At 50.1% G+C, this 17,969-nt stretch overlaps 1 protein-coding gene across 1 annotated transcript in view; it reads left to right on the plus strand.

Annotated features, from left to right (window-relative positions):
* The window catches only part of AHCY (adenosylhomocysteinase), a 54,874-nt gene that overhangs the window by 7,170 nt on the left and 29,735 nt on the right, over positions 1–17,969 (plus strand). The window contains exons 2-4 of the mRNA XM_007057156.4: positions 593–783; positions 3,456–3,531; positions 9,124–9,276. Of these exons, the coding sequence (XP_007057218.1) occupies positions 593–783; positions 3,456–3,531; positions 9,124–9,276 (420 nt within the window). The remainder of the gene's footprint in view (positions 1–592; positions 784–3,455; positions 3,532–9,123; positions 9,277–17,969) is intronic.

Raw genomic sequence — 17,969 nt, forward strand, 5'->3', positions numbered from 1 at the left:
TTGTAGGACTTGGAAAATGACCCTTTTGAATCACAGGGTCTAGTAATCCTACGTAGGCTTGATCTTGTTATTTTTTTTCTTGGGTGGGGAAGTTGGTCATAACAGCCGCAAGGGATGCGGAACTGGGCTCTTTTCAACTCATTAGGCCTCTTGCATGAGGTATTCTTACACACACACGTCTGTATGCTCTGAAAATAAATCTGCGCCTCAGTTTGAGACCCGTGGGCTAAAATTAGTGAATGCAAATGCTTACAGGAAAGCTTGTAAGTGAAAAGGGTTGGTAATATTGAAAATTGTGTCACTTCTAATTTACATACATAGAGAAGGGCCTTAAATGCTTGGCTTTAGGTACATTTGAAAGCGCGGGTTCTAAAACTTTGCTGAAGAGGCTTCCTTGCATAAAGACCTACACAACGCTATGCAAAGACTTTAGGAGCTGAAGCGGGGGCTGGGCCTGCTTTTTCATGTCCCGCTTGGATGTCCCTTCATGGATCCATAGCAGTTGCAGCCAATGCCAACCTGTACGTGAGTGGATACTGTGGTTTTATGCATTTGAGCCCCAATCCAACCACATGTCATCCCTCTGTTGCAGCTGACATCAGCCTAGCAGAATGGGGTCGCAAGGCCATCGAGATCGCGGAGAATGAGATGCCAGGGCTGATGAAGATGCGGGAGATGTACGCAGCATCGAAGCCACTGAAGGGAGCGCGTATCGCAGGCTGCCTTCACATGACTGTGCAGACCGCAGTTCTGATAGATACTCTGGTGGCTCTGGGTGCTGAGGTAAAGTATTATCTCGGGTTTCCTCTTCACGGTGGCATGAATATTGGTTTTGTTTTATGTCATTACACCAGGAAATCGTAGCAAACAGCTGCAGTCCCTTCTGAAGAGACTACTGAAGAGACTGTTTGCAAACAGATGAGGTGCATCTTCTGTTTCCCTTCAGAAGCATTGCCTTTCTCCTCTAGAATCCTAATGCCAGTGCCCATTTCAGCCAGGAAGGGGTGCTCGTGATCTCCGTAACCTGTTCTGGCATGAGAGCCATCATGTCCCCACCATGGCTAAAGGCCACTGTCAGATCAGGGTCCTGAGCCATGACATCCAGCACTATTATCAGGCTGCTGGTAACACCGAAGCCTCCAAAGCAGATGAATCTGCATTAAAAACTAATCCATGTCACCTGAAGATCAGCAAACAAGTTTCTGAATCCATCTGAGTGCAGCATCTGGCTTTCAAACTGGGCATGACAGTGTTAGGGAGGAAAGGAGAGTCCAGTGAATACAGTGCTAGGCTGGGATTCTGGAAGCCTAGGTTGAATTCTGTGTTTAACCTTGAGCAGGTCACTTGGTTTCTGTGTGCCTCAGTTTCCCATCTGTAAAATGGAGATAAGAGCACTTCCCCTTCCATCAATGCGGTGCTGAAGATACATTCTTGATTCTGAGCAGATGATGCCATGGTAACAGGGACCATACAAGAACCTCCAACAGAGAAGTGTGTTGTGATTTTTTTTTTTTCAGGTTGCAAAGGGTGCATAATTGGAAAGTGACCTGTAGACTGTTTGTAAGAGTTTTCTTCCAAGTGTTAACATACCCGTTGGAGACACGTGGAATATCATTCTTGGGTTGTGGGTCCCTCATTACCAGGAACATGGTGACAAATTGGAATGAGTTCAGAGAAAAGCATTGAGGAGGAAGCTGGGTGAACTGACTCTTTGATGAAAGAAAACGGGTCAGATTTTCCAAGATGCTTCCAATTATGCACATAAAAGTGGTGCATACATACCACCTACACATGTGCATCTGAGTGCTTGTTTTCAAGGGCAGATAGCTGCTGTGTAGGCACAAATACGGAGACACTTAAGGGTTGATACTGCAGCCTATACTTGCGTGGGTCATTCCAGTGACTTTAATGGGACTACCTGTATAAGAATTGAAGGATTGCCTCCCTTAGTGAGCTAATTAGTTTGAGTAAGCATGCAGAAACTCACCACTGTGCTCGTTAGAGAGGGCAGTAAGAATAAAAGCAAACAGTCTGTTCAGCAATGACTTGTGTGTCTCCATTATGCATAGGAGATTCTAGAATAGGTTGGTGCATGAACATAAGCACACAAACACTCTGTTCAGTGCAGCCCAGCTACGTTATGGTACTCTTCTAGGTACCTGAACGTAGTTATAATGAGATTTGTTTGTGGAAAGCAATTAGGCCAGCAGGAAAAGCAGAGAAGAGCTGGGTGAGCAAAATCTTAAACTCTTCAACTGCACGTGGCATTTCAGCTGCATTTCTGGCTTTTCCAAGTTTCTGCATGTGCCTTGTTTTGTGCTCAACACAACAGGCGCTCCTTGAAAATCTATTCCAGATGTATCCCTTCATACTTTACCTAAACTTTTAATACCCTGCCATATTCTGCGTTCTGTGAACATCTATAACTAGGTCCCTACCAAACTCATGGTCCATTTTTGGAAATTTCATGGTTATAGAATTTTTAAAAAATGTTGAATTTCATTGTTTCAGGTATTTAAATCTTAAATTTCACGGTGTTGTAACAAAGCGTGAATTATGTATTTAAAAACAGCAAAATATAAACATGTAAAGCCTTTACATTAGCATTTCTCAAACTGGGAGTCCCGACCAAAGAGGGTGTCACAGTATTGTCACCTTTCCTTCTGTGCTGCCTTCGGAGCTGGGTGGCTGGAGAGCAGCTGTCCGGACGCCCAGCTCTGAAAGCAGCACCACCACCAGCAGCAACACAGAAGTAAGGCTGGCAATACACCATACCATGCCACCCTTTCTTCTGCATTGCTGTTGGTGGTGGCACTGCCTTCAGAGAGCTGGCCATCGAGCCAGCAGCTGCCACTCTCCGGCTGCCCAGCTCTGAAGGCAGCGCAGAAGTAAGGGTGGCAATACCATGACCCCCCTCATAATAGCCTTGCAGTCCCTTTTGGGTCAGGACCCCCAGTTTGAGAAACAGTGTGTGTCTGTATACTTTTACCCTAGAGCATAGTATAGGGTAAAAGTAAACAAAAGTTCAGATTTCACGGGGGAGGCCAGATTTCACTGTCTGTGACGCATTTTTCACCTCTGTGAATTTGGTAGGGCCCTATCTAAACTTAGTATCTGCAGTGGAATGTGTGTCCAGCGGAATCTCTCACATGTTGTGAGGTTTGATCATGTGATGCACGGTGGGTTTTGATCACTAAGAAAAGGAACCTACATTAAAACAGCCTGGCTCTCCTACCCTGAGTGATTTTTCTAGTGGTCCTAGTTCAGTGCCTAGTCTCTCCAGTAACCTCTGCAGATGTTGTGAATGAGGCAGGAATTTGGGCTGACTTACTCTCCTCCCTGCTCCCAGCTCCTCTTCATTTAGCTGCTAAAACTAGAACAAAGACCACTTTTATTTTGCCTGTTGTTTAGGGAGTTTGCTCAACAAGTAAAACTACTCTTGGGTTATGTTCCAGGTACAATGGTCAAGCTGCAACATTTTCTCCACTCAGGACCATGCTGCTGCTGCCGTTGCTAAAGCCGGTGTTCCTGGTAAGTCCTCTGTGGTCTCATTTGACTCTGACTAAGGGCTTGGCTACACTTGCAAGTTTCAGCACAATAAAGGAGCCCTGGGCACACTAGCTCACTGCCCATCCACACTGGCAAGGCACGTAGAGCGCTCTGACTCTGCAGCTACAGGGCTGCTGGTACTCCACCTCGGCGAGTGGAATAACGTTTCCTGTGCCCTCGCTGGAGCGCCACAGCGCCAGTGTGAACGAGGTGTTGGTTGACTGCGCTCTGATCAGCCTCCGGAAACATCCCATAATCCCCTTAAGTCAAGTGGCCACTCTTGTCATTGTTTGGAATCGGCTGTAGGAATGCAGAAATGCCCTTTGAAAGCTCCATTTCTGACAGCCAGCTGCTTATCTGTCCGAGACAAAGCAAGCCATTAGTGTGGAATGCTGTGCGTGTGAGAGAGAGAGAGAGGTGGGTGGCCAAGGGGGGGGGGGTCTGCTGCTGTCTGAACTTACAAGACAGCATGCTGACATGCTCTCAGCCCCCCCCAAAACACCCTCTCTCTCCCACGACATACACACAACACACTCCCTGTCACACTCCACCCCCTCCCCCCCCCCCGATTTGAAAAGCACGTTGCAGCCACTTGCATGCTGGGATAGCTGCCCATAATGCACCGCTCCCAATGCTGCTGCAAGGGCCGCAAATGTGGCCACGCCAGTGTGCTTGAAGCTGTCAGTGTGGACAGACTGCAGCACTTTCCCTACTGTGCTCTACGAAGGTTGGTTTAACTCAAAAAGAAAAGGAGGACTTGTGGCACCTTAGAGACTAACAAATTTATTTGAGCATAAGCTTTCGTGAGCTACAGCTCACTTCGTCGGTTTAACTCAAAGCGCTCTACATCTGCAAGCGTAGCCATGCCCTAAGTGGTTTAGGCTGCCTGTTTTAGCTAATCAAAGTATGTGCAAATCAAGCTCTGAGAATAAACTCCAGGATAGAAATTACCTTCTGAAGTAGTGTCTGTTACACCACAGGGAGTTTAATCCAAGCTGGGTTGCATCCAACAGCAATCCAGCTACCTTGAGAACGACTGATGCTGCAATACAAGCTAAAGGAGCTAGGTTAGCAGCTTTCTTAATTCTGTTCACTGAGGTTGTCTATACCACAGCTGAGAGCAAGCTTGGGTAGACAACCTCCGGTAGCTCAGCTGAAGCTAGTGCACTAAAAATAGTAGCACGGACGTTGTGGCTCAGACAGAAGGTTGGGCTCTGAAGCCCACCCAGAGCTGCAACATCCACACCGCTAGTGCTAGCTCAAGCGGAGCTCGGGTGAGCCTGTCTGTCCCGGCTGGAGGCTCACTCCCATCTGCAGTGTAGACAAACCCTAAGGTGATTAAACTGGCAGAGATGATAAAAATGATGGCTGCATATGGTGTTTATGGAGTTGGGTGCCTGGGGCTTTTCAGCAGACCCAGGGCTAACTGGCTAAAGAGAACATGCTGGCCCCAAAATATTCAATGAAGTGGCCTTTCTGGTTGGCTACAATGGAAGCATTTGAGATGTGTTGAGGCCAAAGCTATGCCTGCTGTGTAGACTATCATCCCCGAAACTCTTTAGCAGCTAAACTCTGCTCTTTTGCTGCTGCTGTAGGTTGGAAGGTGATAGAAGCTGAAAGCCATGGTATCAATGTAAACACGTGCTCTGAAGACGCCTTAGTGTGACCAAGGCTTATCAGGCTTGGGAGTAGTCCCTGCTTTAAGTAACTTTTCTTCTTTAATGGAAGAGCAGCAGTTGACGATCCCAGGCATTTTGCATGCAGTAACTCCAAATGCTTGAATCCACTGCACAAAAGCTCCATCAGAACCTCACTAATCTTGCGAGGGATCATTTGATTAACAAAAAGAGGAGGCAAGGAAGGCCAGTCCCAGTTTCCTGGTTGCTTTTTGTACTTTCTACATTTATGCCTGGTCTTGCTGCTGAGTGAAGTGAAGATTGGGGTTTTCTGTTGTCTATTTCTGTCCCTTTTGGTGTGGCTGCCATTTGCCCTGAGTAGTTAGGGGTTTCCCAGTGTTGTTGCATTTTCCAGCTAGCACAGTTGGCGCTTTGCATTGAAATGTAGGTTTCGGGAATCATGCAGTTCTATGTTTAAAGCCCTGTTGGCAAATCGCTCAATGCAACCCACTTCAGGTGAGTTTTGTTACAAATTTGAAACATGACCCAGGTGAGAGCAAGTCTGAGGCTCTGTTTCAGGCAGGGCCTGCGGCCAGGTTATGGTTTAATTTGGAAGTCATGTGAAACTGGGCAGTTTCTTTGGGGTATCAACCCCCAAAGTTGACTGTTTCAGCTATATTTCCCTCAAAGTATCCGGGTTCCTTTCAACTCAGAACTGAGTGACACTTAAGGGTCCCAGTCCCCTCTAAGGGTCAGAACCAAATAATGGCTGGTGAAGAACCATGTAGAGTGATACTTAGAGCCCTGCGGGGATGCAAAATGTGTATCCTTTTTCAATTGACGGTCTGTAAACATGGTCCGCAGATATTTGCAGATTTGTAGGGCCTGTTGCAGGGGTGGGCAAAACGCGGGCCGGATCCGGCCCATCTAACATTTCTGTCCAGCCTGCCAGGCTCTTTGGCTGCCCCCTCACAATCTCTGGGCTGCTAAAAGTTCCGTGGCACTCGCAGGCTGCCTGCCTGCTGTGGCCTGACGCCGCTCCTGGAAGCAGCTGGCTGCTGCTGGGATGTCTCTGCGCTCTGCCCCCGCCCCCAGCACTGTCCTCACAGCTCCCATTGGCCAGAAACCAACCAATGGGAGCAGCAGGGGCAGTGCTTGTGGGCGCGGGCAGCACGCAGAGACCCGCTGCCCCCCTTCCCCTAAGAGGCACACAGAAATGTGCCAGCACCAGCTGGCCACAGCCACTTCTGGGAGCAGCATGGGGCCATGGCATGCAGGCAGCCTGCCTGAGCCCTGCTGCGCTGCTGGCCGGGAACCGCCTGTGGTAAGTACCTCCCTGCCAAAACCTGCACCTCGCACACCCTCCCGCACCCCAACCCCCTACCCCAGCCCAGAGCCCCCTCCTGCACCAAACTCCGTCCGAAAGCCCGCACCCCAACGCTGGGTGCTGGAGGGAGCTCCGGGCTGGTGCAAACGCCCTCCCAGACCTCTCACCCTCTCTTGCACCCCTGCCCCAGGTCAGAACCCCCTCCTGCACCCAAACTCCCTCCCAGACCCCACACCCCCTTCATTAATATATTAGAAATGTGCAGCCCATGACGACTTACCAAAATTCGTGGAGTGGCCCCCCTGCGAAAATTATTGCCTACCCCTGGCCTCTTGGATTGTCTTCCACCCTAGTGCAGATGTCCAGTGGGAAACTGAGTGATCTGTTGGGAGTGGCTGCCTCCGTTTCTTCTCCTTCTCTTGTACTACCAGAGACAATGGCACAAGAAAGCTGCTCATTAAACATTCATCCACTCCTGATGCTTATTTCCTGCCTGTGAACCTAGTCCGTTGAGATCACAGTAGGTTCTTGCTGAAGTGAGTGTGGCTCATAGACAGCTGATTAAGGCTTTGCTAAGGAGGAGAAGCAACAGGTCGTGAGCTCTTGAGGAACATGGCTCCTATGCTCAGGCACCTGCCTCTAGTAGTAAAATTTGAGAAGAGAAAGTGCCATATAAGCAGAATAGTTTCAATTCAGTGTTTTTCAGAAATGTGATTTATCAGCAGCTCTTCACACAGACTGTGATGGTGATGAAAAGGGCAACGCAGCCAATGCTGTTGATCAAACAGAGCAGCATTTTCCAGTGGCTAGAGCAGAGCAGTGGGAAGCAGGGTTACTGGGCTCTCGTCCCAGCTCCACCAATGACTTGCTCTAGCATGTAAGACAAGTCACGTAAGTGCCCTGTGCCTGTTTCCTACCTCTAAAGCAGGGGTGATATTCACCTTTGTAAAGTCTTTCGGATCCTCTGAATATGTTGGCGCCTTGCCTCAAAGCCTTGCTGAAAACGTGCAGAGGACGTTTGATCATCTGCCTTTATGGTTGCTTTGTCCCCAGGGGAAATGATGTTTAAGGGCCAGATTTAAATCCCCAAACTGAGAATGAGGGCATCTACACTTAAAACACTGCGTCGGCACAGCTGCACCGCCACTGAAGTGCTTTTAATGAAGACTCTCTAAGCTGACAGTAGAGAGCTCTTCCATTGGTGTAGTTAATCCACCTCCCTGAGAAGCTCTCCCGCTGATACAGCGCTGTCTACACGGGGGTTAGGTTGGTATAATGTCGCTGCTCAGGAATGTGGATTTTTCACACCCCCGAGTGACATAGTTATGCCAGTACAGGTCTGTAGTAGAGCCCGGACCTGAGAAATGAACTAAACAAAAGCAGTTTGACTGTCCATCTCAAACGTCTGTGTTTTTCATAATGCCGGCATTCTCGTGTGTGACAGGGAAGTTACAGAAATCTGGAGTTCGTTGTCAGCCAAAAATTGTACAAACTCATGGCTGTGCATGCCAGTAATTCCATGGCATGAGACCAGGCTGTATTAATGGCCAAATTCATTTTCTACCTCCCTTTGTGAAGGGATTCTCTTTCATTCCTGCTGTAATGCTTGTTACCATTAAACTCCCATGGGCCATTAGGGGTCAGGCTCCCCAGATAGGATTTTTTTTTTGTTTGTGGTAATTTAAAACTGTCTCGTCCTTCTCGTTAATTTGTCCTGTCCTTGTACGCCAAGGAACTCGGACAGGTGGTGCACCAATCGGGAGGCAAGGTCCGGTTTTCTGGCATAAGATGTCACTCATGCTCTGGTCAGAGTCTCCAAGGTTGGAATGGCCCCTCCTCCTCCGGTTCCATCTCAGGAAGTTGAATCCCATTTCCAGAGAGCAAGTTAAAGATGGGGTGTTGGCCTTGCTGCTCAGTCTCTGCCTTGAATTTCCTTTCTTTGTGGGTTCAAGTCCTTCTTTTGGTTTTCTAGCTTTTGCTTTGCGTATTGAACCTACCAGACCCCAAGGTGTATAGATACATGGCAACTCACTTGTGGCTTCGCTGAGTGCATCTGCGGAAGGAGCAGTAGCAAGATGGACTGCCTGCCTGTACTGAACAAAGAAGCGTGCATGAGTTTGCAATGTATTATGTGTCCTGTGGCAGGAGACGTAAACATTACTGGATGCGCCTCTGCAATAGCTGAATGCCTGGGGTGCCTAGTAAGGCATGAGGCCAAGTGCACAAATGCCTGGGGAGGAGAGAGAGCTGTTAGTGGCTCTGAAATCGGGAGAAAGTGGGGAATGGTAGAGTGTCTGTACAGGTTTATTTTTCTGTCATCTTATTTGCTTTTGAGGGAAGTAGTGTCTGGCAAGCTCTGACCAAGGTTGCATAATTTTGTGGCCTGGAACCTGAGGCAAAGCTAGTTCTATCCTGCTCGCTCTAAGAGATCCTTCAATTTTCAGCTGCAAAGGCAGAGTAATTTCTTATCACTGCCTCCAGGCTGGATTACTCCTGACTACTAGGGCAGCCCGTACCATTTGGCTCTGGTACTGAGTGCTACTGATGGAGCTCTGATTTATACTCTTGTATGGACACACATGCTTGTGAAAGCGACCCAACTAATTATGCCTTCTGTTTCTTGTGGTGTAGTGTTTGCCTGGAAAGGGGAGACCGACGAGGAGTACTTGTGGTGCATCGAGCAGACCCTCTATTTCAAGGATGGGCAGCCATTGAACATGATTTTAGATGACGGTGGGGACCTCACCAACCTGGTTCATACCAAACACCCACAGCTCCTGAAAGGTAACTGTGCCCTGTGTTATGATTAGATGTTGTAAAGGAGAAAGACATTCACATTTGACTCTACCCCACCCAGACAATAAGACTGTTTCCATTTCAGTGGGAATCTTTGCCTCCAAGTTGGGCAGGACAGATATGTGCCAATAGGCTCTGATCTAGCCTGTTAAATTGTTAAAGGTTATTCAGGACCTAGCCTCTTATTGACACAAACTTCTGTTTTCAGCTCAGCTCTGTGTTGTCCCCCCTTCCCTGTGCCCCTACACTGGGAGTGGGAAATGACCTGGGTACCGGTCGTAGGAGCTTTTGGTGGTGCTGACCTCTAGCTTGTGACAGGTTGCTCAACTCACTGGTAGGATGGTGCTCCCTTCTAGCCATTCTGGGGATTAGCTTTGTGAGGTCGACGCCCCTTCTCATGGTTGCACACCATCTCTGAGTCCTTCTCACTCTGGCTCCAGCCCCTCTTTCGCTCCATGAGCTGCTGCTGCCTCTTTGTGACTTGGCCCTCTGGCCAGGTCACTATATGCGTTTTCCCCTTCTGGGTTATCAGTCATTCTTCAGCAATCTTGAGCAGTGTTCCCGTTCAATGCCTCATTGCCACTTCCTCGGTCCTAGGCAGTCTTCCCACTCACTGCCCCATGGTGCCATGTCCTCAGTGACTGGCAGGGGAGCCTGGGCCCACCCTCTACTACAGGTTCTAGCTCAGGGACCCTCTAGTTGGCAGCTGAGGTCTGTTCCCTTCTAGACCTTACTGCTTTTCCCTGAGACCTTTCCTTACCATCTAGCACTCCCTGCCCAGGGTTGTCAGCCTCTCAACTCCCTCCTTCTTGGGAGTGGCTGTCTCTACAGCCTCCAGACACTCCTCTCTTCTCCCAGGGAGTGACTGCAGACTTTTCCAGCCCCTTTCTGCTCTGAGCTCCTGGGCTTTATACAGGCCCCTCCTCTTCCTTCACAGCTGAGCTACCTCCCAATAAACTCCCTCCACACAGCTTATATTGCCCTTGTTTGCTGCTTAATCAGCTGACTTGGCCCACCTGGCCCAATTCTGCCCTCTTCGAACCAGTGTGGGCAGTACCCCCCATCGCATAGGTTGCTGTTCGGGTCGTTCCCCCCCCCCCCCCCCCCCCCAATCTAGCAGTTGCTGCCTGCAGTTGTGGGCTTTTTTCACCTTCATACATTGTCTTTGCTGCCTCTGTTTGGGGTCACTGATGAAGCCGTGACCACCTGCAGCTTTTCTTCAGAGAAAGGAGCTGAGATCAGTTTTCTGCAGGATGTAACATACAGGGGACACGCTCTTACCCTATTAATGTCAGCAGTCGAAAGGACTGGTGAAATCAGTAGTGATCGGGATCATGTAGTGAAGAGTGAAACTGACAGAGCAGATCATCGTGTTTATACCATAGAAACGATAGATTAGCATGGGTGGCGTTAATGTGGGGGGTAGCTAATGACACATAACCACCGAACGAGGCTTATCTCACAAGTGAATTTAGTGCTCATCGAAGTGACTGCACCAGGGAAGAAGAATGTCAGCTTCTTCTCTGCAGTTATGCAAACACACCTCCTCTTTACCTGCAACACCCGGTGCTATCTCCATCCAGAGAGCCCCTCAGACAGTTCTGCTAATGCACCACATCCTGAGCTGAAGCACCCCTGCCGTTCCATCCTCCGCCTCTTAGAAACCTGCCCATTGTGCCAAATGCTCAGGTGCCTTTGGGTTGTGGAGAAGTGTTCCTTGGGGGCTAAACTGAGACCATTCAACTCATTGCCCTTTGTCATGGGCCTCAGAGGTGAGACTTCTGCAGTAACCCGCTGCACCAGCTCTGCTCCTTGTAGCGCGTCAGTGCTCACTAATCAAAGATTGGTCTCTGTGGAAACTCTAATGGGGTTGGTCTGTGGCCATTGTGCTTCCAGGGAGCATTGGACTAAACAGTAGGAGAGCTTTCCTGGAAGGCATACATTGAATCGGAGTGAGGTGCCTTGAATTCGCTTTCTGTAACAGAACCTTGCACTTAACCGCTTTACTGCTGTAGGACATTCAGTGGGAGCTGCATGAAACGTTCCTTTTATTTTTTTCCCCCCCATCGTGAAAACAACAGAGGCTTATGCTGCGGTTCTGAGGTCACCACAAGACAGAGCAAGGCACTGCCTGTACAGGTCATGCATTGGTACAGTAACTGCTCACTTGAAGTCGTCCCGGTTAACGTTGGTTCATTGTTACATCGCTGATCTATTAGGGAACATGCTCGTTTCAAGTTGCGCGATGCTTTCTTATAACGTTATTTGGCAGGCGCCTGCTTTGTCCACTGTTTGCGGAAAGAGCAGCCCGTTGGAGCGAGCTGGGGGGGCTTGGAACCAGGGAGGGCCGGCAGCCCCCCCATCAGCTCCCCTAAGTTCCTTGTGCCGCCCAGCAGGCTACCAATTGCTGGGCACTTCAGCTGTCCCTCCCCCCACTGCCATGTGCTGCTCCTGCCCTCTGCCTTGGAGCTGCTCCTGGGAGCCTCCTGCTTGCTGTGTGTGTGTAGGTGGGGGGAAGAGGGGTGCTAATGTCCAGATGTCCCCATCCCCCCTGCTCCTGCCCCCCACTTACCCCATCTCCATAGAGCTGGGGGGACACGACAGGGCTCAGGACAGAGGGAGCTTGCCGGCAGCAGCTGCTGTCTCACCTTGCTGATCTACTTAAAAAGGCAGTGTAGTTAAGGTAGGGCAGAGCATGGGGTGCACGGGTGAGGGCTCTAGGGTGGAGCTGGGGATGAGGGGTTCAGGGTGCAGGAGGGGACTCAGGGCTGGGGCAGAGGGTTGGGATGCGGGGCGGGTGAGGGCTCTGGCTGGGGGTGTGGGCTCTGGGGTGGGGCCAGGGATGAGGAGTTTGGGGTTCAGGCAGGCTGCCTCAGGGCTGGGGCCAGAGGACTCCACCCAACCCTCTCCCCGCCAGAAGCAGCTAGCTCTGGGGGAAGGGTCCCTCTCTCCCTGTTGGCAGCAACAAGCCCGGGGCCGGGGGAGAGGCCCTCAGCAGCCCTGCAAGCCCTAACTTGCTCCCCTCCCCAGTTCCCGCCCACCCCCTACCTCTCTCCTCTCCAGGTCCCTGCTGCGTGGCCCTTTAGGCCTGTTCCGTGGCAACGATCGTTATACAGTAATTTGAATCAGCAAGGCGACCCAGTGCCTGACATTCTGTGACCCAGTACTGGGCCGCGACCTGTACTTTGAAAAACACTGATGTAGGGTGCTTCTACAGAAGCTCAGCCACTAGGTGGCTCCCCATCCATTTCCTCTCCAGGCTGCACCAGATGCTTCAACTCCCTGACACCACAATTAAATCAAAGTGCCCTCTGGGAACATGAAAGGATAAGGGTAGCACAGAAAGAAGCCAGGATTCTGATCGCTTTGCTAGTGCGGGAACAGAAATGCTAGGATTAAGGTGTAAGGACATCATAACTGGCGTTGGTGCAGGTGTAGATATGAAGTGAGATTGCTTCTTTCAGATGAGGTGTACATCTGAGGGGGAGCCTAGAAGTCCATAGAAAGAGTGGGAGTTACTCATTCCACTTCAGCTTTAGTTGGGTCTGGTTTAATGCCAGGGGATCTAACTTGCTCATCATCTCTGAATTTGACCCTGGGAGAGTCCAAGGCATCCTCTGCATACACCAGTTTAACTTGTGTCGTTTTCCAAACTGGTTTAGTGAAACTGGTGCGAATTGCTGTGCAGATGCTCTGATTGTGGTTAGAGTGGTTTATTTTGGTTTAGCTTATCGTGATTCCTGATCTGTTTCAACTTACTAGAAATAAGTCTAGTTTAAACCAAAACAAGCGTCCATGCAGCCCTTTGCTCCGGTTCAACTAAATGGGTTGAAAAGAATACCTGAAGTTAAACTGTTGAAACTTGCTGACGTAAATGAGCCCCACAGTGGTATAAATTTACTTTCTTCTGGTCCCATCAGTGTTTAGTGGATACTGTTTTAGGTTCTTCCTTGATTTAGACTTGTTTGGACTCCTCCGAGTTTGGCCCTTTCTCACAGGGGAAAGCATTGAAACCCATCTCTGCATCATGAATTCTTTGTTGCTCACTTCCTTCTTTCCTGCTCGCTCTTTCTTACCCAAATCTGAGTTTAAGCAGGAGTTCCCCATATTTGCGTGTTTTCTTTCCATGATCTTCCAGTGAAGTTATGACAGATGTGTCTTTGCATTAGTGTCTCCAACATCATAAATGCAAGGTTGCATCCCTGGAGGCACTTGGGTGTTAGAGCTCTTGTTCCATCATATGTGCAAGTGGGGTCCTGAAGCCGTTTGGCAAAGTCTTGAACTTTTTTGCACAAACTTTTATGTGTTTTTGGCAGTGGGACCCCCCCCGCCCAAAGAAAAAAAAGAAAAGAAAAGGAGAAAAAAAAAAGAGAAAAGTCCCTCTGCAAAGGATCCCTAGAAGGCAGCATTGCACTGCCCATTGCTGTGTCTGCCGAGCTATGGCTCAGACTAAGGTTCAGGTAGGGCTGCTCCGAGTCTTGATTTATGAATCCCTTGTGATTGCAGTGAGAGGGAAATCTGCAGTGCATTTTGATTTTATGCAATTTCACTTCCATGTGAGGCAGAAACGAGGGCTGTGAAAAATTTGATTTGTTGGCAGAATTTTCCACTTCATAAGATACATGCATATTAAGCTGCAGGCTTTCCTTCTTTTGAAGTGGGGGAATACTCCAGGCAATAGCTGACCTCTGTTTTTGTAACAGGTGTTCCACAGATGTTGGGGCGAGGAGAAGACCTATTGCTTCTGGTCTAAACTACAGTGCTGGCAATTGGTCTATGTATCATTGACTTCATCCCCCCCTTAAAGAGAACCTCAGGGAGATCTTGCATATGAACACTGGGTTCTTCTACATGAAGGGTGCCTCATTTAACTCAATTCTGTTGGGAATTCTCTAGGATTCTTCTTTACTTCCTTTTCCTGCCACATCCCTGCTCGCTCATCCCCTCTCTGGTTCAGCTGGTCATGAGTGACTGGCCCCTCTTTTCATCAGAGCATGTCTGAGTGGCAAAGGAAGATGCTCTTGTGCAGATCTGCATGATCTTCTGAGAGTGAGTGCTCATTGTGGCACTGCCAGGGAGTGGACTTGGTGGGACAGTTGTTGTTTTCAGCCTGAGTGAAGAAACAGCCAAGCTCAAGGATCCTAGCAGAGCCCAGTGGGCATGGGCAGTGGGTAACATAGGCAGGGGGAGGCCATGCCTCCCCAAACAGCCTAGCATAGCCCCGCCCATGCTCCACCAGGCCCCCTTCTGCCTGCTGCTCCTTTCTGTGGCTGAGAGGCTGGGGCAGGCAGGCAGGGGGCCATGGTATGCAAGACCATGCTAGGGCCGGGGATGCTCCGGCTGTGCACCCACCCGCCCCGGGGCTGGGAGTGCTCCGGCCGCGCCACCCGCTGGGGGCGTGCAGGGGGGCCAGCAGCCGCAGGGGAGAGCGGTGTGCTCCGGGCTCCAGTGGGGGAACAGAAGGGGTGGGGCCTTGGGCAGAGAGGGTGGGGTCGAGGGCTAGCCTCTCCCAAGAGCGCATTCACCCGCCGCCCATGCCGGTGGGATATCTGAGCCCCTTCGCAGGGGAGCCATGCCCTGAAAGCCCAACAGGGCTTCGCCTGAGGAGCCCAGCAAAGCCCATGGATGTATTTGGACCCCAGTGAGGGGGAGCCCAGAGAACATATGTGGCCGTATTGTGAGCGTCTCCACGATGGACTGTTTGAACGGAGTTCCGTGTGGGCGAAGCTGGGAAGAGTACCACTTCCTCTTTTCCCCTCAGTCTGACCCCGGGCTACAACCTTCCTTCCAGGAGCCTGGCAGGCTGGCTGCAGCTGATGCTGTTGGAGCCACTCCAGGCTGTTTCTTCCAGGAGCCAGAGAAGTGTCCCTGGCCTATCTCACCACTTCTGCTCCTCCTACCAGTTCCTGCCTCACAGTGTGACCTCTGCCTGGAATACTCTGTGCTGTCACTGAACCTCCAAAACTCACAGCTTCTGTGGGCAGCTGAGAGAGAGCAAAGCCCATTGCTCCATCCTGGGGGGCCTGACAGCTCATTATCTTTATCCCCACTCCTGGTGTTGCATTTACACCACTGCTCCTGATTGCCAGGACCTTGCTCTACTTGCCATCCGAGGGGATGGAAGAAGCTGTCTTTGACAGAGCAGCACAGACACTTACCTTTGAAATCTGCCACGGCTGGTCCCTGGGCCTCAGGATTAAGCAATGGTCAAAGCACAGCTTCTTTCCTGGGTCAGCAGCAGTCCTATTGACTGTCTCCAGCTCCATGCTCTGCTTGGGCAATGCAGTCATTTAGATGGAATAAATGTGCCAAACCTAACCAAGTCACTGTCCTTTTCCCAGGCACTAGTGGCTTGTCAGTCTCATTTCACAGAATTCCTTTTCCCCAGGGTTTTAGAACATCACAATTTAAAAAAAAAAATTAAAAAATTCCACGGTCTTGAAATTTCGAATTAAAACCTAAGCCTTGTGGGTAAAACTTTCAAAAGTGCCTCTGTGTCTTAAGAGCCCAAGTGTTATTCGCTTTCAATGAAATTTAGGCTCCTAAGTGACTTGGGTGCATTTGAAAATGTTCCCCTGTGTGGCTCATAGAGCCTGCTGATGTTGATCTTTCATCTGGCCTTGTGCCTTTGGGTATAATTCCCATGGATCTGATGTTTAGTGAAATAGCTAAAGTCTGTAGGGAAAGAAAAGGCCACTCTGGTTCTGGCACGTGTGAACTCAGTTATTTCTACTGAGGAAACCTGAGTAGTGACCCATTCATTGATTTGAATCATGTGTTAAGGATGTGGTGGAATATTTAGCATTTGCATAGCACTTTATCCCTTCAAATCACCATCCAAGACCTTGCACCAGTCCTTAGAACATCACTATGAGGCATGTCGTCGTCTTTGCACAGGTGAAAACTGAGGTTAGGTGTCTAGAGCACGGCCACTGAATTGGTGACGAAACAAGTTTGAACCTGGGTGTTCCTGATTCCCAGGCCCCTGCTCAGTCAAGTTGAGCAGAGTTTTCAAACAGTGGTCTATGAAGAGGGTATCTGAGGGGCACAAGGACCTGACTGGTGCTGGGTAGATCCCTGTGCTAAAAAAACCCACCAAAATAAAACAACAAATCCCCGATCTGCCGGGTCACGGTGCTTCTTGGGTTTGGACTGGCTGCCCCTCCGTCATCATGATGGTGGGGTAGCCAGGCCAAATCTGAGCCGTGCTGCGCCCCTGTATGCCTGGAGTGGGAAGCCAAGCCCAGCCCCTAGGACGCGGGAGCTGTTGTCTGAGAGTGAGTGCAGGGTGGGCTCATTCTCCAGCTCCCACTACCCTCCAGGACCTCTCCTCAGCAGGCTTGGGTGGACTTGCTGTTCAATTGTTACCCTCCCCACCCCCAGAAGGACTTTGTCACACTCACTTGGAACGGGGATGCACATAAGCCATGAATCACTAAATGGGGGAGGAGGGACAACAAAAACCTCAAAGACCATACGACCTCCATCAGAATGCTGCCTGGGAAAGGAGCGTTGCACCGTGAGACTATCCCTCTTGCCAGCCAGCCAGCCAATGGTTTGTTTAATTGCTTAAGAGGGGCCAGGTTATTTTCCTATATAATTGAGATGTTTTCTGGACTGCCCTTGCCAGCATGACCCTCTTACTGCTAAAGCCTGAGCATGGTCCCTTAGCAGGCAAACATGTGGTGTTTGCTGCCCTGGGGAGCAATTTGAGATCAAGGTGTTGAAATTTAATCCCAGTGAGTTAAGTGAATCCAGATTTCTGTCCCAGAGTGACCTTCAGCTAGGAAAACAGGTCCCATCCTTCAGCCTTTCAAAATAACTCAATCTGACTCCAGGCTTCATTCCCTCAAGAATTGTGCTCTTTAAAGCCGTTTCTGTGAATGCTACATGTGAACGTTCTCTTGGCTGGAGGTGCAGGTGGCTGGTGAGCTTGTGGGATTAGCATCTCTCCATGGCTTCCTGAGCTTCAGAGAGTACCAGTCTGAAATCCGCCTAGTTTTGCTCTAGTTAGCATAGGTCACTGAATGGAGAGCTACCACCTAGCAATGCAAGGCCCATCCTGATGGAATCATATGGCCTGACTGCTGTATTTCTCTGTTACAGGTCACCTGGGGAATCTGTCTTTTGGGGGCATGAGGTGTCACTTGCCCTGTAGACTTCAGTTTTTGGTCCCCTCCCATATGGAAAACGTAAAGGAGCAAAATAAAGCTGTTCCTTATTGTCCCACAGTTAAGGCTACGTTATAGTCATGGGTATTTTTAGTATAAGTCATGGACAGGTCATGGGCCCGTGAATTTATTGTATCGCCCATGACCTGTCCATGACTTATACTAAAAATACCCATGACTAAATCTTAAGGGGGCTGCTGCTGGGGGTGGAGGGCATCTGGAGGGGCTGGTGGGGGGGGGGGGGGCAGCTGCAGCACCAGCTGGGGGCTGCCTGGGGAAGTGGCTGCACTGGCTGCCCAGGAACTGCTGCTCTGACGGTCCAAGGGGCTAACTGTGCCCAGGGCCGCCTGAGCAGCGGACAGTGTGACTGGCCCTGGGGTCACTCCAGCAGCGGCTGGCTGCGGGGCTGTTCCAACAGTGGCCGGTGGGGCTGGCCCCAGGGCCACCTGAGCAGTTGTCCCGGAACCAGCTGTTTGGGTAGCCCTGGGCTCAGCCACACTGGCCTCCACA

Source organism: Chelonia mydas, chromosome 13 (assembly GCF_015237465.2).
Source record: "Chelonia mydas isolate rCheMyd1 chromosome 13, rCheMyd1.pri.v2, whole genome shotgun sequence".
In the NCBI taxonomy this organism is placed as follows: Eukaryota; Metazoa; Chordata; order Testudines; family Cheloniidae; genus Chelonia; species Chelonia mydas.